Source organism: Ciona robusta, chromosome 8 (assembly GCF_009617815.1).
Source record: "Ciona robusta chromosome 8, ASM961781v2".
Lineage (NCBI taxonomy): Eukaryota > Metazoa > Chordata > Ascidiacea > Phlebobranchia > Cionidae > Ciona > Ciona robusta.
The window spans coordinates 7,578,644-7,599,734 of record NC_143242.1 but is presented as its reverse complement, the minus strand read 5'-3'; the positions used below and the strand labels follow the sequence as shown (position 1 = coordinate 7,599,734).

At 39.0% G+C, this 21,091-nt stretch overlaps 3 protein-coding genes and 1 long non-coding RNA gene across 5 annotated transcripts; 3 read left to right on the top strand and 1 right to left on the bottom strand.

Moving 5' to 3' along the window:
- The first annotated feature begins 1,299 nt into the window (after nucleotides 1-1,299).
- Nucleotides 1,300-5,868, top strand: LOC149732994 (acid sphingomyelinase-like phosphodiesterase 3b). The gene is made up of 7 exons (XM_089882328.1): nucleotides 1,300-1,561; nucleotides 1,966-2,052; nucleotides 2,224-2,471; nucleotides 3,159-3,322; nucleotides 3,706-3,894; nucleotides 4,511-4,636; nucleotides 5,203-5,868. The coding sequence occupies exons 1-7, from the start codon at nucleotides 1,350-1,352 to the stop codon at nucleotides 5,587-5,589; spliced, it is 1,413 nt and encodes a 470-aa protein (XP_089738454.1). The 5' UTR covers nucleotides 1,300-1,349; the 3' UTR covers nucleotides 5,590-5,868.
- A 2,180-nt stretch (nucleotides 5,869-8,048) lies between these two features.
- LOC149732992 (regulator of G protein signaling 6-like) lies at nucleotides 8,049-16,944 on the top strand. Its single transcript, XM_089883448.1, has 16 exons — nucleotides 8,049-8,187; nucleotides 8,550-8,626; nucleotides 9,009-9,074; nucleotides 9,786-9,990; nucleotides 10,563-10,684; nucleotides 10,940-10,991; nucleotides 11,331-11,392; nucleotides 11,791-11,867; nucleotides 12,485-12,669; nucleotides 13,030-13,096; nucleotides 13,466-13,573; nucleotides 13,943-14,146; nucleotides 14,665-14,883; nucleotides 15,200-15,223; nucleotides 15,428-15,490; nucleotides 15,880-16,944. Exons 1-16 carry the CDS (start codon nucleotides 8,103-8,105, stop codon nucleotides 15,890-15,892), a joined length of 1,629 nt encoding a protein of 542 aa, XP_089739574.1. The 5' UTR covers nucleotides 8,049-8,102; the 3' UTR covers nucleotides 15,893-16,944.
- On the bottom strand, nucleotides 9,695-12,515 carry LOC149732993 (uncharacterized). Of its 2 annotated transcripts, none has more exons than XR_016385582.1 (4): nucleotides 11,797-12,515; nucleotides 11,274-11,374; nucleotides 10,553-10,694; nucleotides 9,695-9,968 (listed from the first exon to the last, which is right to left on the bottom strand). It is a non-coding gene; the product is annotated as an uncharacterized LOC149732993 (long non-coding RNA). The 2 variants fall into 2 exon arrangements; XR_016385581.1 differs by having other exon boundaries at nucleotides 11,780-12,514.
- Nucleotides 16,945-17,339: 395 nt separating the features above from the next.
- LOC149732991 (uncharacterized) lies at nucleotides 17,340-21,091 on the top strand. Its single transcript, XM_089883449.1, has 8 exons — nucleotides 17,340-17,482; nucleotides 17,769-18,028; nucleotides 18,254-18,415; nucleotides 18,811-19,036; nucleotides 19,348-19,528; nucleotides 19,877-20,113; nucleotides 20,564-20,813; nucleotides 20,944-21,091. Exons 1-8 carry the CDS (start codon nucleotides 17,460-17,462, stop codon nucleotides 21,072-21,074), a joined length of 1,470 nt encoding a protein of 489 aa, XP_089739575.1. The 5' UTR covers nucleotides 17,340-17,459; the 3' UTR covers nucleotides 21,075-21,091.

Here is a 21,091-nt window from a genome sequence, read left to right as displayed (position 1 = left end):
TAGTAATGTGAAAAGTATTCTGGTACTTGTATAGAAGTTGGTATTTTGTGTTTTGTAATTCTAGTACTTGTACAGTTACAGCACAGTTACTTACAGGCGTATGCAGCTGGTATCTACATGGTGGAGACTATGCACACATCGTAACTTTTAAACGTAGTTGATATCCCTATATGCATATACTGAATAAAGATTTTCGATTTCCTGTTAAACGTTGCTTTGGAGACGGTGTGTGCAACAGTCAAGTTGCGTCATTGAGCAAAACGGCAATTGTTCGAACCCAATAGTCACTTTTAATGCATTGTCGAAATTGTAAGCCATACAAAAAACAAAAACAAAATCACGAGGCACGAGGGAAACAGAACTTCAGTGTTGTACCGACTGTCGTTTACCGCCCACGACGATGGGACAAGTTAATTTTATTCTTTTATAGATATTCTCAAAAATATTGGCTTGGTTGGCTTGTACAGCACCCCGCCTCCGTAGTGAAATAACCCTTGTAATTCCATATACATACATATATATTTAGTCCAAGTTCTATTTGTATGGGTGATGTCAGAATACGAATCGAGAATGAGACCAGAGTTGTCCCATTACCCCAACATTGTATATGCACATTCTATTCTATATGGGTGAGGTCCTACAGTGAGGCATGCCATGGGACTTGGGATTTAGACCAGAGTTGTCCCATTACCCCAACATTGTTTATGCACATTCTATTCTATATGGGTAAGGTCCTACAGTGAGGCATGCCATGGGACTTGGGATTTAGACCAGAGTTGTCCCATTACCCTAACATTGTTTATGCACATTCTATTCTATATGGGTGAGGTCCTACAGTGAGGCACCCCAACGGGACCTGGGATTTAGGCCACAATTTGCCCATTACCCAGTATAGAACAGGTTCCATATAGTTTACTATCCGTATATATGAAGCATAGCGTAAATATAGTTCCTATTTACACATGAGGAAGTCGTTAAAACAGCGTCAGCTTATTCGCAACCTACGCGTTATAACTTATGCTTAGTAGAATCCCCACGATGCAAGGTTAAATAAGTAGTAGCCTACTGTGGGGTAAGATGGAACAACTTTAGCACGTAATATCCAAATATCCTGACAATGATTTAAACAGTTAACGCCCGATGGAAATCGTGAGGATATGGAGTTATAATTCTTTGATTTTAACTTGTTTACCACCAAATGAGAAAAGGAAAAAAAAGAGAGAAAAGTGTCCCATATTACCCCAACCTACTATATGTTACAGTCGTTAATTTCAACGATCCATTCAAACAGTAGAACGTTTTTATTTGATAGTAAATCTACCTCTGTTTTTATAGTGCTAAATACAAATATGAAGTTTTTATCAAATGAAGTCACGTTACTTCTGACGTCATTTCTATTTGTGACGTCATTACACGCCAGGGTAAACAATGGAAAATTTTGGCACGTCACGGATCTACATCTAGATTTCTATTATGACGAAACAAAGATTGATGCTAACACTATCTGTCCTTCGTCGTTTGGTGAGAACACGATGGACGCTGGACCTTTCGGCGATTACAGGTTGAATGAATATAACTTATTCATCCTCGCATGGCGGGGCAACGACAGTCATTATAACACGGGTGTACTGTTTCATACACCTCGTGCCTGCTTACGAGTTACCACGTATGTAACTTATTTATCCTCGCATGGCGGACAACGACAGTCGTTATAACACGGGTGTACTGTTTCATACACCTCGTGCCTGCTTACGAGTTACCACGTATGTAACTTATATATCCTCGCATGGCGGACAACGCTCCCCACCTTGCGAGGATAAATAAGTAACATTCATTCAATAATGCGTTCATGATCATGACAAGACAGGGAACATTATAAGAAACAACAATGCACATTTTGATAAACTTCATTTGAATCTTCCTACATATATTCTAAAGACTCTGAACCATATATTGTAATTACAGATGCGACTCACCATGGCGACTTGTACAGTCGGCTATCAGTGCAATGAAGAATATCGAAGGCGATCCGGACTTTATCCTATGGACAGGGTTAGTATAATAAGTATATAGGTCGTAGTCTTTGTTTACTACCAAATGGGAAGAGAAAACAGAGTGAAAAGTTGTCCCATCTTCCCCCACCCGTGTTATAGCTAATGTCGTTGTCCGCCATGCGAAGAAAATAAATATCATTTATAATTTCATATTTTACTATCTTCACAGAGACGATACCCTACACACATCAGACGAGGACAAATACTTGGGCACGGAGTTGGTCCTTGAAACTATTCGTAACTTGACCGATCTCATAAAGGGGACTTTCCCTAACACGACAGTCCACGCCTGCCTCGGGAATCATGACTACCACCACAAAAGCCAAATACCTCCGGGACCAAGTTATATACTGTCTAATGTAGCTGAGTATTGGAGAGATTGGATGACAGAGGAGCAGTTCCAAATGTTCAATTCAAGTTAGTATTTATGTTGTCATAAATTGTTCTATATGGGTGAGGTCCTACAGTGAGGCACACCATGGGACCTGGGGTTTAGACCAGAGTTGCCCATTACTCCAACATTGTATATGCACGTTCTATTCTACATGGGTGAGGTCCTACAGTGAGGCATGCCATGGTACCTGGGGTTTAGACCAGAGTTGGCCCATTGTCCCAACATTGTATAAGCACATTCTATTCTATATGGGTGAGGTCCTACAGTGAGGCACGCCACGGGACCTGGGATTTAGACCAGAGTTGGCCCATTGTCCCAACATTGTATAAGCACATTCTATTCTATATGGGTGAGGTCCTACAGTGAGGCACGCCACGGGACCTGGGATTTAGACCAGAGTTGGCCCATTGTCCCAACATTGTATATGCACATTCTATTCTATATGGGTGAGGTCCTACAGTGAGGCACGCCACGGGACCTGGGATTTAGACCAGAGTTGGCCCATTGTCCCAACATTGTATAAGCACATTCTATTCTATATGGGTGAGGTCCTACAGTGTGGCATGCCATGCGAGAATAAATAAGTTACATAGGTGGTAACTCGCAAGCGGGCACGAGGTGTATGAAACAGAACACCCATGTTATAACGACTGTCATCGCCCCGTCATGCGAGGACAAATAAGTTACTTTTATTCATTTATTTGTTACAGCTGGCCAATACAGTGTTGAAATTGCCACTAAAGTAAACTTAATCTCCCTCAATACAAACGTGTGGTACACCAGCAACCATGGTGTGAATGGTACTGGGGATCCTGGGGGTTATTTCAAGTGGTTTGAAAACCAACTTCAACAAGCAAGGACGGGCTCGGCGAAGGTAGGAGTTGAAATTAATCATATAGTAGGTAGGGTGGGGGAAAACGGGCCACCTTTAGCACATAATTTCCCATGAGCCAACTTTGGCCAAATCCCAGGTTCCATGGCGTGTCTCACTCTAGGACCTCACCCGTATAGAATAGAATGTGCATATACAATGTTGGGGTAATGGCCAACTCTGGCCTAAACCTCAGGTCCCATGGCGTGCCTCACTGTAGGATCTCACCCATAGAATAGAATGTGCATATACAATGTTACGGTAATGTACCAACTCTGGCCCAAATCTAAGGACTCATGGCCCGAACAAAAGGGAAATTGTCAAATGAAAGCGTGGCGGACTCAAATTTGAAACAGAATTATAATTCACTTTTGTATATTACGTAGGTATACGTCATCGGTCACGTGCCACCCGGTCATTTTGAATTAGTTGATTACAAATACTGGTTTTATCCGTCATACAATGAACGTTATGTCGACATCATAAGGAGATACAGTGATGTCATAATCGGACAATTTTTCGGCCACCACCATACGGATACGTTTCGAATGTTTTATGATGAAAATAACAAAGCGGTAAGTATATATATTATATAATATATATAGTAGGGAAGATGGGACAACTTTGGCACATACTCTTTAAATATCCTGATCGCGTTTAAACAATGAACAACGGTCTATGGGAGTCGTGCGATACGGTTTTATAATTCTATGAATGTTCTTTGTTTACTATCAAATGCGACGAAAAAAATAGGATCAAAAGGTGTCCCATCTTCCCCCACCCTACCATATTTAAAATACATACTGGTACGGAGCCGCCCTTTTTAAACAATCAATTCGCTCTGTTACGCTTCGGTGACAAGATAAGACACACGTCATTTGGTAGTATAAACGAAGAACATTAAAAGAATTATAAAACCGTATCCTCACGACTTCTATAGACCGTTAATTGTTAATTGTTCAAAACACGATCCAGCACGGCCTACTAGAGATACGGCCTGATAATTCACATTTTACGTTTGAAATTAGAAGGCCTATTTTACGTCACAACCATCATTATTATCCAATTGTTATCCATTGTTTGGGTGTAAACATATCTCTAGTAGGCCGTGGATCCAGATATTTAGATATTATGTGTTAAAGGTGTCCATCCCCCCACCCTACTATATAACTACATACAACCCCCATACAGATATCCAACCTACTGATAGCTCCAGGCGTTACACCATGGATGACGACACTACCAGGCGCTAAGGATGGGGCGAACAACCCCGGTGTCAGGTTGTTTGAATACGATGTTACGACTATGATACCAACGGTAGGTTTACTTAAAATATAGGTAAAAAAATAGAATAATTAGTATTTTCTGTATACAATTTACTGTGGTCAAAAAATGGATAAAGTTAAGTTAAAGTATTCAACTTATTTATTCTCGCATGGCGGGGCAACGACAGTCGTTATAGCACGGGTGTTCTGTTTCATACACATCGTGTCTGCTTACAAGTTACCACGTATGTAACTTATTTATCCTCGTATGGCGGGGAAACGACAGTCGTTATAGCACGGGTGTTCTGTTTGATACACCTTGTGCCCACTTACAAGTTACCATGCATCATGTAACTTATTTATCCTCGCATTGTGAGACAACGATAGTCGTTATAGCACAGGTTTTATTCTGTTTCATGCACCTCGTGCTGCCGGTTACAACATAATATATATAACTTTGTGGGTGATGTTTTGGTGTACGACTGACAAATTATACAAGCCATGAGTGACCGCTCTATGGCATAAAAAAGTAGCAGCGCCGAGCCTCGAAGCTATATCCCCGTGGTTTAATTGCGTACTTACAAGATACAGTTTAAAAATCCAATTCACATTTTACAGGATTACGTACAGTATTATCTAAACCTACCGGACGCGAATAATAACGGAAGAGCAGACTGGCTAGAAGAATACAGAGCAACGTCTGCTTTTGAACTTCCGGACCTCACAACCTCCTCATGGGATGCATTAAGCAAGAGACTCGCATCCGCTGACGTTTCGGATCAAACATCAGAAGATACAAAGATGTTGCAAAAGTTTTCTGAGATCAATTCCGTGTCGTACAACTTTGCTACTTGTGATAAGCAATGCCAACTTAACCAAGTTTGCGCGGTTAGAGAACTTAATTATGAGAAATATAAAGCATGTGTGAGCGGCGGTATCACACTGGTGCCTGTGTTTTACTTGTTGATGTTTTCGTGTGCAGTGCTAAGCATTTTGATGCTGTAATTTATAACGTATGACTCGATTCTATAGTTGCGATAATTGTTAGCAGTCAATATGGACTACTTTGAGCTACTTTGGAATTCTTTCTGATCCTTTTAAACGATGTCCGAATGCTGTTACACTGGTGCTTATGTTTTCGCTGTTGTTGTTACTTCTACATTTTTGAGCATTTGTAAACCATAATTTAGAACGTTTGATGCGACTTTCTTTAGTTTTGGGGGTTAAACGTAATCAACACTCTGGCCAGTTTACCAATTTTAATAAACAGAGCTACGTAATTGGTGCTAACGTTTTCCTTTTTGTTTTTCACGTCTACATTACTCATTATTTGTATATAGTAGAATGGGGTAAGATGGGACATCTTTAAGGACATAATATCAAAATATTCTGATCGTGTTTTAAACAATTAACAACTATCTATGGGAGTCGTGAGGATATGGTTTTATAATTCTTCGAATGTTTTTTTGTTTACTACCATATAGGACAAGAAAATATAACGAATAGGTGTCCCATCTTTCCCCCACCCTACTATATACGCCCAAGCAATTGAGCAATTGAGGCGCGACATATTTTGATTCTACACACTATGACTGGAACACTCAATATCAGGGAACTCAGTCGCTTTCACGGCCATTACCGCGCATTGCATTGGTGTCTTATCCGGATTTGCACGGAGTAATTATTTTTATGGCTCTGCCGTGGTCCGTAAGAGGTTACAGCAGACTGACAACGTAGTATCTGGAGATGGATATCTCTGCCTGTATGCGATGTTACAATATCGATATTTGAAAGGCTTATGTTTTATAAGTAGAGCGTAGTAAATGGTCGTATAGTTGAGCAGTTAGAAATATAGGAAATGGAAGTTAAGTATAAAGAAGGTCATATACAAGTTAATGGGATATGTAGAGGGTAATATATAATATAGTAGAGCGGGGGAAGATGAGACACCTTTTCACTCTATTTTCTTGTCACATTTGGTAGTAAACAAAGAACATTTAATGAATTATAAAACTGTATCCTCACAACATAAAAAATAGAATAAAGAGGTGTCCCATCTTCCCCCACCCTACTATATATACGTAGAGCAATTGTAGAAGTGACTTTTGCTTCGTTTTAAGTTTTTTCACAACTATACGTCGGGTCAGCATCTTATACAAGCGTCGTATCAATATTTTAACGTTTTATGGATGGCGGTATTTAGTTAAATAGCTATTGTGCTGCGAAGAACGTTATTATTAAGGCGGGCTTGCTTAATATTAATGCTGTGTGGCTGCTAGTGTTTATTTAACACGTAGGGAGGCGACTTGAACTTTAGGAATGCGAGGATTTGTTTCTATCAGCAGCAACTTTTTATACTGACAATATAATAGAGTGGGGGAAGACGGGATACTTTAGTACCTAATATCCAAATATCTTGACCGTGTTTTAAACAGCTAACGAGAAATAGAATGTAAAGGTGTCCCATCTTCTCCCGCCCTACCATATAAAGAGTTTAGGTAAGTTGGCCCATGTGTATAAAGTAGCAGATTGAGTTTGAGGACACATCGTCCCATTTGGTATTCAACAAAGAATATTTATAGAATTATAACCGTATTCTCACGACTCTAAATGTGGGACATTATATATAGTAGGGTGGGAGAAGATGGGACACTTTTAGCACATAATATCTAAATATTCTGATCGTGTTTTAAACAATAACTAACGGTCAATGGGAGTCAGGGGCATTTAGTTTTATAATTTCTTGAATGTTCTTTGTTTACTACTAAACGGGGCGAGAAAATAGAGGTGAAGGTGTCCTGTCTTCCCCCACCCTACTATACTAACGTATAGTTTTTGTTTACCACCAAATGAGTTAAAAGAGAAAGATAACATGGACTATTTTGCCCCAACCTAACAACGTGAAACAACTGTTGTCTTATAAAACGTTGACGACCAGATGCATCGTGTCATATTAAACCTGCTACTTCAATGTTATGCCATGCGGAATATTAACACTCCATGCTCAAAACACACGAATGGATGACATAGATTAAAATGCGGACAATTGCCTATGGTTTGTATACAGACGAAACGTAATACGAATTCTGGATTGTCCACGCGAATGTTCGCAGCGAAAGGAACAATTGAAACGTTTGTTTCGACAAATATCGTTATTGTTTTTAAAAATTATATTATGTTAATTGTTAAAAATACGATTAGGAAATATGGGATGCGCATATATATAGTAGGGTGGGGAAAGATGGGACACCTTTTCATTTGATTTCTCGTCCCAGTAAACAAAGAACATTCAAAGAATTATAAAACCGTTTCTTCACGACTTCCATAGGCCGTTGTTAATTGATAAAAAAACGACCAGGATATTTGGATATTGTGTGCTAAAGGTGTCCCACCTTCCCCCACCCTACTATATTATGTGCTAGCGGAGCCCATCTTACCCCACAGTACTATAAACTTATTAAACGAATTTAATTTTTATTTTGAAGGTTAAATAATTAGTAGGGTACTGTGACGTCACGATGACGTCAGCTCGACGTGGCTCGCAATGGGCCATAACAACTTGGAAGCGAGCGTTTGAAGGAGCGCTGATAACTCCAGCATTTGGTACGTATCATACACTTACTCATTTAAGTATGGGAGGAATACTTGTGTAGCAACGAATGTCGTTGCTCCGCCATGCGAGAATGAATAAAAGTTACATACATGGTAACTCATAAGCGGGTACGAGGTGTATGAAACAGAATACCCATGTCATAACGACTGCCGTTGCCCCGCCATGCGAGGATAAACAAGTTACATAGGTGGTAACTTGTAAGCGGGCACGAGGTGTATAAAACAAAACACCCGTGTTATAACGACTGTTGTTGCCCCGCCATGCGAGGATAATGCATTCATTTATTCATTCGTATACCCACAAATTCGTTAGATATTTCACTTTATAATTCATACAACGTTATATTGAATAGACAAAGACGGAGAGATGATAGTAGGCAGTGGAAAAGCTAACGAAGTTACACTCAACGTTGAAACATTGGAGCATAATGTAAGAGTTGACTTTTTTTATAAAACCGAGATCAATATATTGGTGTAGTTCAGTATATGTACATAACTAAGTTACTTTATTGTCAAATTACATAACTGTTAGTCGCTGTGGCACGAGTGGACCTTTATACCGGAGGTTGTGGCATTGAGACTGCTATAACATTGTGGGTGTATTTGTACTAAGGAAAGACACTTAACGGCTTTTGCTCCAAATCAGTGGTTAAAATCAAAAACAAAGTTACATACTTGGTAACTTGTAAGCGGGCATGAGGTGTATGATACAGAACACCCGTGTTTAACGACTACCATTTTCCGGCCATGCGAGGATAAACAAGTTACATTTACTCCTCAATAATGATCCTGATATCAATACATTCTAATAGGAAGGCGATAGCGTAGCTGATGGACAAGACTTGAAGTTCCCACCTCGTCAATACGTTTATACGAAGGTAAAGCTGCATATAGAATATCAAAGTTATGCGGACTCGTAAAGCTGACATAAGGTGTACAAAACAGGGCACACGCCATGCAAGGATACATAAATAAGTTACACACGCGGTAACTCGTAAGCGGGCACGAGGTGTATGGAACAGAACACCCGTGTTATAACGACTGCCATTGCCCCGCCATGCGAGGATAAATAAATTACATACATGTTAACTCGTAAGCGGGATGAAGTGTATGGAACAGAACACCCGTCTTATAACGACTGTCGTTGCCCCACCATGCAAGAACTAGCAAGTTACATACGTGGTAACTTGTAAGCGGGCATGAAGTGTATGGAACAAGGCACTCAGGCTATAACGACTTTCGTTCATTTTTGCTGATTCTAAGTTTGGCCAAGCCAGAGTTCCCCAATTACCAGGGCAACTTTTTCTGCCAAAAACCTAGAACTCCCAACTAATTTGCATACCGACTGTCTTTCCTGCAATGGTTCTTAACTTCTACACACTTGTAGACTCATCACTTCTTCTATACTGTAGAATTCAAAACTCAAAAAGTAGAATTTCACTGTAGAATTCAAAACTCAAAAAGTAGAATTTCACTGTAGAATTCAAAACTCAAAAAGTAGAATTTCACTGTAGAATTCAAAACTCAAAAATTATATTGTAGAATTTCACTGTAGACTTCCAAATTCAATTAAGCCAAAACTTTCCCAGATTTCTGCACTTATATTGCTCATGCAATGGGAGAAAGAGAGCATCAGAACCACAATGCAAATGCCTTCAACCATCAGCGAAGAAGCCAGCAAATCTGCATGTACTTCTAAACTGGAGTGTCACAAATATGGGGTACCTGACGCATTTACGTCAGCAGCTTTAGTAGAATGGTTGATGAAGAATCTGGAAATAACATCAAAGTCCGGTAATATATGTGAATACATTAGGTTAAATGAACCATTGTGCCCAAAGCAACACTTCTACCAAAAATGCTTAACGTATTTGTTAGCAGCTATAACATATACACCCACAATGGTAGCAATGTCTGCCAAAATGACATGGTTATACAATTGTGCTTTGCCTATATCGTCTATTATGATCATACGTTAAAATAATCAACCACAAAGTTACATACACGGTAACTTGCAAACGGGCACGAGATGTATGAAACAGAACACCCGTGTTATAACGACTGTCGTTGCCCTGTCATGCCAGGATAAACAAGTTACATTCATTGATTACGCCCCATTTTTTAAATTTTCAAAACTTTTTCTTTGTTAAATTAAGTCCTGCAGAAAAACTACTTATTTACAAATGTAGTTAACTAAGTTGTTCATACCTTACCACAGAGGCATTTCACTTGGCTACTACGAGCCTTGAACCCATTACCTCTGGGTTAAAGGCAGGCGCGCTAACCAACTGTGCTCAGTGCCTGGATTTATAACTTACAACATTTTAGTTGAATAAATTATATTTTCCATTTATACCTTACCACAGAGGCATCCCACTTGGCCACATTACTATGCAAGCTTGGGTACATCTACCCCTGTAGGTTTGGTTGGGATATCTCTAACATTACAGTGGGGGATCAAGACGAATCGGTTCTTTACAGATTCCAGGTGATTATGACTTAAAATAAAAAAAGTGGCAAGTGTTATAATGGAATACACTATTTTACATAAAAGTTAATTTTTAAAAACAAAAAAGATTATAACCACAAAGTTACATACGTAGTAACTTGTAAGCGGGCACGAGGTGTATGAAACAGAACACCCGTGTTATAATGAATGTCACTGTAGCCTAGTATTATAAGCTAGCAATCGCCTTGTAAGGTTGAAAAGGAAACCTTTTGCATACCTTGCATATTTTATTAGAGTCCTTTCTATTGGCCAACAGAGACATTATCACCTACAGAAACTGATCACGGTAGGGTTAATATACAAGATGTGCATGTCAGTGTTTGTTATCTTTTTCTATGGGTGAGGTCCTACAATGAGGCATGGCATGGGACCTGAGATTTATATATATGACAACAAACACAACATGTAAGCAAGTCACAACTGGGTTGGAGTCATGTTCGTAAGGTGTCTTGCCCAAGAACACTTATGCCTAGCAGTATCAACCGAGAGCGTTAAGTCCTGTTTCAAAAGACTTAACACCAATAACTCCAACCCATATTAGTTTGCAACACTTAACCATTACACATACTTCAAAATGTAGATCAGTTTGCACAGGAACAGTTTTGACTTGTTGTTTTGCTTCCAGCTTGCCATTTACTATCACGAGAACAACACAGTCAGGAAAATCCACTGGAAGAATATGAATCAGTAAGTTATAAACCTATTAAACACCAACATAGTGACGTAGTAACTTATAAACACGCATGAGGTGTATGAAACATAACAATGTTTTATAGCTAATTTTAAACTACATCTTCATTAAATAAGTGTAACCCTGAACTATCGCGGGCTGTCAAACAGTAGTTATAGTGAGCATCCATAACTCTAAGCTATTCAAGGCTTGCCGCTTTTTTATAATAAAGTAGAATAGGGGAATATGGGACACCTTTACATTCTATTTTCTCGTTCCATTCGTTAGTAAACAAAGAACATTCAAAATATTGTTTAAAACTAATTGTTTAAAACACGATTCGGATGTTTGGATATTATGTTCTAAAGGTGGAATTTTACGAAGTATTTGTATAACAGACTTACATTTTATGCAGAAATACCTTGGAAAACTTGAGAAAAACATGACTAGTCGATGGAATTTTGTCAAGAGTTCAACAGCTATTAAAGAAAAGTAAATTAGAATCTTAAATCTCAATAATTTAAATGTTGAATCTATAATGTTGGCACGAGGTGTATGAAACAGAACACCCTATCCCACCCCACTAGATGTTGAAGCCTGTCACTTCCCCGAAGGCGGCAAGGGTTTTATTGGTAATGGATGGGAGATGTTCCCTTGAAAGAGTTACCTTATCTTATTTTATACGGCTGAGGTCCTACAGTGAGGCATGCCATGGGTCCTAGGATTTAGGCCAGAGTTGGCCCATTACCCCAACATTGTATATGCACATTCTATTCTATATGGGTAAGGTCCTACAGTGAGGCACACCATGGCACCTGAGATTTAGGCCAGAGTTGGCTCATATTACCTCAACATTGTATATGAACATTCTATTCTATATGGTTGAGGTCCTACAGTGAGGCATGCCATGGGTCCTAGGATTTAGGCCAGAGTTGGCCCATTACCCCAACATTGTATATGCACATTCTATTCTATATGGGTGAGGTCCTACAGCAAGGCACGCCATGGGGCCTGAGATTTAGACCAGGATTTGCTATTACTCCAACTAAAATATCAATTTCTTTTTAGTTAGCATAATTCTAAAGTTATTTTATCAATGTTTTGTCCAGTTTACTACAGCAGTGCTGTGCAGTGGACCAAGCAATTAAAAGATGGCAAGAGTTTGCGTTTTGGAGAGTTAACCGACCGCAAATGTATCAGAAACAAGTTGGAAACATAAAAGCAAACACATGGGCGACTGCTATTAGAGGAATGAATAGGAAATTTACTTCTTACCCAAGGGCAAATGATAAAAGTGAGTTTTAATGAATGAATGAAAATTATTACTTTTTGCTAGATGGTGTTTGGTATACGCATAAATGTATAGTATTAATAAATGTAACATATTTTCATTGCCTGGCGGAATAACAACAGCCGTTATAATGTAAGCGATCTGTTTTATACACCTCATGCCCGCTTTAACACGTGTTTATCACGTATGTTACCACATATGTATTTATCCTCGCATTGTGGGGCAATGGCAGCCGTTATAACAAGTGTGTTCTGTTTCATACACCTTGTATCTGCTTACAAGTTACCACCTATGTAACTTTGTAGGACTATTTTAATGTATGACTAAGAATTTGGACAACTCAAAAGGGCCATTTATTTTCAGGTAAAAAAGAGAAGAAAAAAAATCCAGGAAAATCTCCGTCCAAAGTTTTAGCTACAAGTTGTTCAAGGTAAATAGAACTATAGCTTTGTTAGACAAGTTTAAGTACAATTTCTAGGTTTTGGGGTAATGGGCAACTCTGGTTAAATCGCAAGTCCAATGGCGTGTCTTACTATAGGACCTCACCCATATAGAATAAAATGTGCATATACAATGTTGGGGTGATGGACCAACTCTGGCTTGAATCCTACTGTGCCACACGGTAGGATTTCCTATAGAGCTTAATGTCACGAAACTTTAATTACCTTCATTGATTTAGTGCTTTCAACTCTTAACTTCAGGATATAATACTTTTCACTTCTCACAAATTTATAATTTTTGATATATTGTCTATGGATATAATTGATATAATGTCATTACTTTCCACTCCTCACTTCAGGATCCTCACTGTTTGCACCGAGTGGGTGAGCATTGACCCCTTATTCCAGGATGAGATGTATTACAACCCATGGAGAGCTGATACATTAAGAGACTCCTGGCCACAACCGTAAGAACAAACTAACAATTATCTAACTTCTGTAAACAAAAACAAACAAGTTATTACACATTACATAAAGCATTGTGGAGTTAAACAGTAAAAAATAAAACTTATTAGTACAAAAAAAAATACCAGAATGGCTATAATTTATTTGTTTTACGCATGTTCTTAACAAATATGTTCAGTGTAAAGAATTAATTCTCGCATGGCGGGCAACAACAGTCATTATAACACAGGTGTTCTGTTTCGTACATCTCGTGCCCGCTTACAAGTTACCATGTATAAAATGAATAAATTAACTGATATACCCTGATAATGAGGCAACTACAGTTGTTAAAACACAGGTGTTCTGTATTTTAAACTTTTCCTTTCATTCAGAGGACCAGGCCCTTATAAACTGGAGGCCAAAAGTTGGGCCTTGAGTTTTGAAATGCTCATACAAAGTGATCTTGGCCAACAGTATTTTGAAGAGCATTTAAAAAAGGAGTTCAGCGACGAAAACTTGAATTTTTATTGCGAGGTCATGTACTTGAAGTGTTCCAAAGAAAAGGAAGTCGATCAACTCATCAAGGCTATATTTAAGTAAGAGTGAATGAATGGGACTACGGTATAACATGGGTGTTCTGTTTCATACACCTCGTGCCCGCTTATGAGTTACCACCTATGTGACTTATTTGGGAAATGACAGTCGTTATAACACAAGTGTTTTGTTTCATGCACCATATGTTTCATACACTAATAAAAATTGTGATAAAATTGTTAACTAAAAAATTGGGTTCCAAACTTTTATCTTATAAACATATAACCATTTTCTGCATAAAGACACGACCCCCCCATTGTACGGGTTGTGTCTTTATGCACACTTTTGTTTCTATTAGAAGTTTAACTTAATTAAAATAAATGGCTTGTGTGTCCGTTAGGTGTAGCGACCATGTCTTTTTCTTCCAACTAAATGTAAATATGTTTTTAACTGTAAACATGTTTTAACAACTGTTATTTTGTCGCTATATCCTGTCTTTTCGCTTAAAATATTTCTAAATCTTCGCTACCGTAATCGAAGAGACAAATAGAAGTTATTATTAATATTCTACTTTTCACAGCGATTACATATCTCCAAATGGAAGTACTCCAGTGAACATCGACACTCAGGTTGTTAAGCACGTAAAGCAGGAACTAAAACAAGCCAAGTCTCGGTATATTTTTGATGCCGCGCTCGATCATATATACACACTAATGAGAAAAGATTCGTACAAAAGGTTTCTAACGTCAAATATTTACAAAGACGCAGTAGCAAACGCAAAGCATCCATGTAAACCAAGGTAAATATATTGAAAACAAAATAGTCAAATTTTGTGAGGTAAATTTAGCTTATTTTGCTTTGAAAATGTATCTCTGCAAAAAAATATAATCCACTCTAGTGGTTCCTAACCACCAAACTGCGAAAATTTTCTGCTGGTCCCCACAGCATATTACTTTTTTTCTAAAACAAACCAAATAACACATTAAACGTATTGCCAACTACTACTTGTTAAAAAGAGAAAATTTTGTTTTACAACAAGTTTGTTTATCAAAAAGTATTTATTATATTGCTAACATTAAATACTTTAATTCTAACCATAATGATTGTTTTTACAGAAAAGAAAAAGGAGGTTTGCCAAAGTAAGTGGAGTGTTTTATCTTGTTTATACTGATGTTAAATGAATGAAAGTAACTAGTTTATACTCGCATGGCAGAGCAACAACAGTCGTTGTAACACAGTTGTTCTGTTTCTTACACCTTGGGCTAGAGGCAAGCGTGCTAACCACTGGGTCACGACCAAACATAATGTTTACATTTAAATTAAATGCACAAATGTTTTTTTAGAATTTGGAGACTTTCCCAGTTTTTGCCAAAGAAGAAACCCGAAGAATTGGGAGATCCAGAGAGGTAGTTAATATTTGACAAACAATTAAGTAATTAATAATGCAATGCAGTGGTTTTCAAACTGATTTCTTTGCAAAGTATTTAGAAAAATTTGCTGGAAAAGCCATCCATCAGTAATACAGGGAATTATGGATGAAGTTAAACAAAGTTGTTTATTAAACAACAAATAAAACGTGATTTATTATGTAATATGATGGTAAGCACTTAGCACTTCAAGTGGCAGGGTGTAAAGACTAGTAAGGTCCAAGCAGTAGTCGCCCGGGTGTTGGGGTAATGAGCTGATCCTGGCCTAAATCCTAGTACCCATGCTGCGGGACCTTACCCACATAGAATAGAGCGTTGCCATACACACAGTTTGGGAACCACTAATATAACATATATTCTATTTGCAGAGGAAACTGTTAAACCTAAGTTCCATCAAAGCGTTTTGGGACAATCACTTTTTCGAGCTATTCTCCAATTTTTATGCTTTCTATGGCGCTGCATGATGTCATCAATGATGTCATTGATGATGTCACCATCAGAATGAAGTGAGAAACAAATGGGAGATACAACCTTGTTAATATTGCTTTACGATCATAGACACCAAACCTAGGGTGGCAGAGTGGGCACGCTTACCCTGAATTTTTTCACACAATCTTTTTTGGCATTAATCAGTAAAATACAACCAATAAGTAGTGTTTTTATAGGATTGTGTCTAACTATCCCTGCCTCCCCTGCAATTTAGGTTTGGGGCCTATCTTCACAATGTAGATATTTTTATTTTGTTACCTGATAAGTGTTTTGTCGTGCAAATAAACAAAGGAAACAAAATTATTATTTCTAAACCATGATTGCAGATATATATAGTACTCATGAGAAAACAGTATGAAATGATGTCCCATCTTTCCCCCACCCTACTTTATATTGCTAACCACTATACACAAACCAAACTATGAACATACTTATCTGTGACGTCACAGAGGATTCATCACTAGCACCTTAATATTGTTAACCGCTGCCATGGCGAAGTGGTTAGCGTGCCTGCCTGTAACCCAGAGGTAATGGGTTCAAGGCTGGTCCCGGCCATCATTGTAGGCGAATCAACCCAGTGGTCACTAATGGGTTGTCCAAATTATCAGCCATACAAGAAAAAAAGAAAAAATCTCCCAAAAAATAATCACCCACAAAGTAACATACTTGGTAACTTGTAAGTGGGCACGACGTGTATGAAACAGAACAATAGTGTTATAACGACTGACGTTTTCCAGCCACGCAAAGATAAAGTAAGTTACGTTCATTTATAAAATTTTACCTAAGTTACCAAAACCATAAGTTATCGGCGTAGCAACCGCGCTTATCTCTGTCCTTTCGTTTAAAATACATTTTGTTTAAATATTTAAATCTTTGCTACTGTAATCGAAGCGACAAATAAAGGTGGGCCAACTTCTAACACGCAATACATTATCGGTAATCCCCTACAGGGAAAGTACCTCATAAAGTGCACATGCAAAATAAAATTTGTCTCAAATACGTGTTCATAATTACGCGACTCGTTTTATAAATTCGCACGTTTTAAACCAAGTAAACCAGCAACATATAAATCATGAATGCCATTAACTGGTAAATTTTTCCACGAGCTAAAAACAGAAACTTTTAAAGCTTTAAAATCAACAAATATGTCAGTTATATGCGTGAAGTTATGCTATACCTTATACTGTACTACAAAGACACATACATTTACAAAAAAAATCCATCAAAAAAACTACACGATCCGAATTTAACTCCTTTAAAATATAAAACAGGTTCCCACATACATCCTGAACCGGTGTGGAAATAACTGCCCAATCAAAATATTTTGCCTGGAATGCGGCGTTTTTCGTTTATTATAATTAGCCCTCCGCCTTATATAAAGCAACGCTGCAACAACGTGGTATTATTGTCCTTTGTTACGTGTTAAGTTCTCGAAGCGCTTCGTTTTTGCTGAGTTAAAATGTTCGTTCTCGTTTTGTTAAGGTAAGTCCAGGATTTGTTGCGTAATGTGTTTATTTACGTCGTTCAAGATGTGCGGTTAATGTAAAAGGTAGAACGAAAAATACTTCTGTGAAAGTGGAGGTTTTCGTTATTATAGATCCGTTACAGCTGTAAATATGGTACATGCTCCTATGTTATGTGAAACGATAATGGTAGCGACCTTGTGTAGGTTATACAAGGACACGTGCGAAGTGTTCAAAGTTGGGCGAATAACCGTTGAAAGTGCGCGCGGAAGGTTCTTTATGTATAAAATGCATTTCTTTTCCAGTTTCCTGCTTTCGAGCTTCAACTCGGCGAATGCTGCTTGCGTGAACAATTTCCAATGTCCGTTGAACGCTGAATGCAGGCAGGGCACTTGCGTTGCAGTTGGTGGCGTTACTACTACATTGATCCCACCAGAACAAAACCGAGGGGCATGCACGCCCAACCCTTGCCAGAATGATTGCAGATGTGTGCCATCGTGCAAACACGCGTCGGGTTTCTATTGCACGAGTCCTTCCGGCTTTCTCGGGAAAACCTGCACGATACGTAAGTATAAATGGAGCGGAATTTAAACACAAGTGTTCCTGGGTTAGGGCCCACGCACCACAATGGTAGCAGCGCTGGGCTTTGTCCTAAAACGATCGCTGTAACCACTGCGCCACGTCACCAGACTAAAAACTGTGGTGTGTTTGCCGCTGTATGTTTAGACTTCCTATACATAATATGAAAAACTGGCGTCCGTTGGTTTTACTAATCTTTTTTCCTTCCCAGCCGCCCCGTCGTTATCCTGCAGTGAAAACACGATCACTATTTCTGTATCTGCGCAGTTGGTTCGCGAATATTCCATGTCTACAACCGGTAGCTACATTTACATGGGTCAAGGTCCTACTTCTTTACTGCAAGGCGGCACCGCAATGTCTAGTGCGTGTGCAGGTAAGTTGTTATGGTGGAGCTTCACTTGTGCTGTGTGGTTTAAAGTCTCCATGCTTTCTAATTTCTTGGTTTGAAGTTCCACGGCATTACTCCTACTTTAATGGATATTTAGAAACTAAATTCTGGGAAGCTTCACTTTCGCTGTATGGTTGAAAGCCTCCATGTGCATTTCCCGTTTTCTTGGTTGGCGTTCCACGGCTTTACTAAATAGACACTAACCAAATTTCTCAATTTGTTACTTTTTTCTCAATTGCGAAAACATTAACTTGTTATTTGTAATTTGTTACAGCAGCAGATGCCATAGTTTTTCTTAATTGCGAGGGCATTAAAACTTGTTCGGTAATTTCATTAACGACTGTTTTTTAACCGGTTTAATTTTCCTTTTTGTTTTCCAGTGTCCTCCCCTGTGAACGGCTACTATACGATTTCTATTCCGCTCCCATTCACTGGGTGTGGTACCAGAGTCAGCGGGCCCACCACCGGTACTGTTAACACGAATAGCTTCACCAACGAAATCTGGTTGAACACGAACGGTGTTTTATTCGACGTCCCAATCCCCATCTTTCGATGGACTTGCTCCTACACCGAGAACTACTCCATCGTTACAAGACTGCAACCAACGTATGTATATTTTAACACGCTTTCTATTATCGGTCGTTTTGGTAAAATTGATAAAAATTTTAAAAAAACAAGACTTCGTTTGCATAGGTAAACTTTCCAATATAGAAGGCGGTTTAACGTGTTTTTTTTAAGACTTCGTTTGCATAGGCAAAGTTTCCAATATAGATGGCGGTTTAACGTTTTTTTTTACATCTTGGTTGGTAGTAAACCAATATTTACGGAATTAAGACAGTTCTGTCTTTACCTCACTAGTGTTTTATAGCTGCTACCAGAACTCCAATATTTAACTGAAAATCCTACTATATCTACAGAGTTGAACCACTACGCATCGTCAAAGGCGACACCGTAATGCGACAAGCGGTGGCCGAACTTTGCAAAGTTCAATCTGCGTGCCCCGGTGCGTGTCCACCATTGTTCAGTGTGAAGGAAGGAGCTGCTTACACGGTGTCGGAGATGATTCATCTCACTATATCGTTACAAACCCCGACAATGGTGAGTGGTAGGTCGGGTTGGGGCAAACTGGGTCGGGTTGGGGCAAACTGGGTCGGGTTGGGGCAAACTGGGTCGGGTTGGGGCAAGATGGGTCGGGGCAAGATGGGTCGGGTTGGGGCAAACATGCCACTATCATTCGTTTTGATTAATGTTGCCAAGATTTTGGGTTTGCTATTATATAAGATAGTACCAAGTTACAAATTCTCAAATAGTTTGTAATCAAAAAAACATTGCAACAACGTTTATCCTAATCATGTTTTTACAAAGCGAATAAATATGACTGGCTTAAACAACTTAGTACTTTTTTTATAATCTTTCACTAACACTTTCGTATTCTCTTTTTTACAGACCGGCCAAGCTTTATACTTGTACAGCCTGACCCTTTCTTGCTCAAGCACCCCAGGTTCTTCTGATGCGGTTTCGTTGGTCACCGCGGGTTGTAGCAGCAACATATTGTCCACTACATTCGGTCGCAACGGTCAAAGCGGGACAGTGTGCGTATCATTCCGAGTTCCAAGGATGATGGGTTGTAACATGATGTACATTCACGGGTCGATGAAGTCTGCAATTCCTAGCACACTTTCGGTAAGTTTGGTAGTTTTCACACTTCTTTATATAGTAGGGTGGGGAAAGATGGGACACCTTTAGCACATAATATCCAAATATTCTGATCGTGTTTTTAACAATGGTCTATAGGAGTCGTGAGAATCTAGTTTTATAAATCGATTAAATGGGATGAAAAAATAGAGACAAGGTGTCCCATCTTCCCCCACCCTACTGTATTTGTATTGGAGACTTGCTTCTCTCCAAAGCAATAATAGCAGGCCAAGCACGAAGGGTCTTTTAGTATAACAGGAGTCTCCACCTTTTAAAATGTCCTTGCAAGCTCGATTGGTTTAGGGCGGGAGAGTTCTAATTTATCGTTTCATTTGGTGGTAAACATAACAAGTAAAACCTATGATTGCTTTGAACTTAATTTCTATATCCAGCTTGAGATACATTTGTCCTTTAACAAATTTTTACAAATCCCCGTAGGCTTGTCCAGGTGCAGACGGTGTTATCCTGCGCTCGGCTTCCTCGGTACCCGATACCGATGACGTCAATAACACTGACGTCAGAAAGCGACGATCAGCTGTTACTACAACCACAAACGATGACGACAACACGACTGCTATAGTGAGCGTTGGGCCCATCTTTATATTCCCGGGTTCGCCAGGTACCCCGCAGTCCGAGCTTTTCCCTGGAGCGGCAGTGTTGCCGGAATCTGACGACTCCTTACCGGAAGGTATGTCTTTCAACTAAAGCATTCGCTGTACTGTTAACTGAAAGCAAAAAACAACTTGTCTCTGGCCATTTTCTAGAAGTCGTTACCGGTTAAAAGCCAGTCTTAATCTTTAACGTTTTTCTTTCTGCAGGTGTCCCGACGTCTCCACTCGCCAAACAGTCGATAATTATCGTCACGACAATCGTCGTCGTCGCAACTTTATTGTTAATCTGCATTGTGTTGTATGTTTACGTCACACGAGCTCGTAACGTTCATAAATAAATAATTTATTAATTTCA

Coding starts and splice junctions, on each gene's coding strand:
- LOC149732994 (XM_089882328.1), top strand. CDS start 1,350: ATGAAGTTTTTATCAAATGAAGTCACGTTACTTCTGACGTCATTTCTA. Junction 2,053..2,223: donor GACTTTATCCTATGGACAGG/GTTAGTATAATA, acceptor CTATCTTCACAG/AGACGATACCCTACACACAT. Junction 3,895..4,510: donor ATGATGAAAATAACAAAGCG/GTAAGTATATAT, acceptor ACCCCCATACAG/ATATCCAACCTACTGATAGC.
- LOC149732992 (XM_089883448.1), top strand. CDS start 8,103: ATGACGTCAGCTCGACGTGGCTCGCAATGGGCCATAACAACTTGGAAG. Junction 11,868..12,484: donor TCAACAGCTATTAAAGAAAA/GTAAATTAGAAT, acceptor TGTTTTGTCCAG/TTTACTACAGCAGTGCTGTG. Junction 14,147..14,664: donor CTCATCAAGGCTATATTTAA/GTAAGAGTGAAT, acceptor TACTTTTCACAG/CGATTACATATCTCCAAATG.
- LOC149732991 (XM_089883449.1), top strand. CDS start 17,460: ATGTTCGTTCTCGTTTTGTTAAG. Junction 18,029..18,253: donor CGGGAAAACCTGCACGATAC/GTAAGTATAAAT, acceptor TTTCCTTCCCAG/CCGCCCCGTCGTTATCCTGC. Junction 20,114..20,563: donor CAATTCCTAGCACACTTTCG/GTAAGTTTGGTA, acceptor AAATCCCCGTAG/GCTTGTCCAGGTGCAGACGG.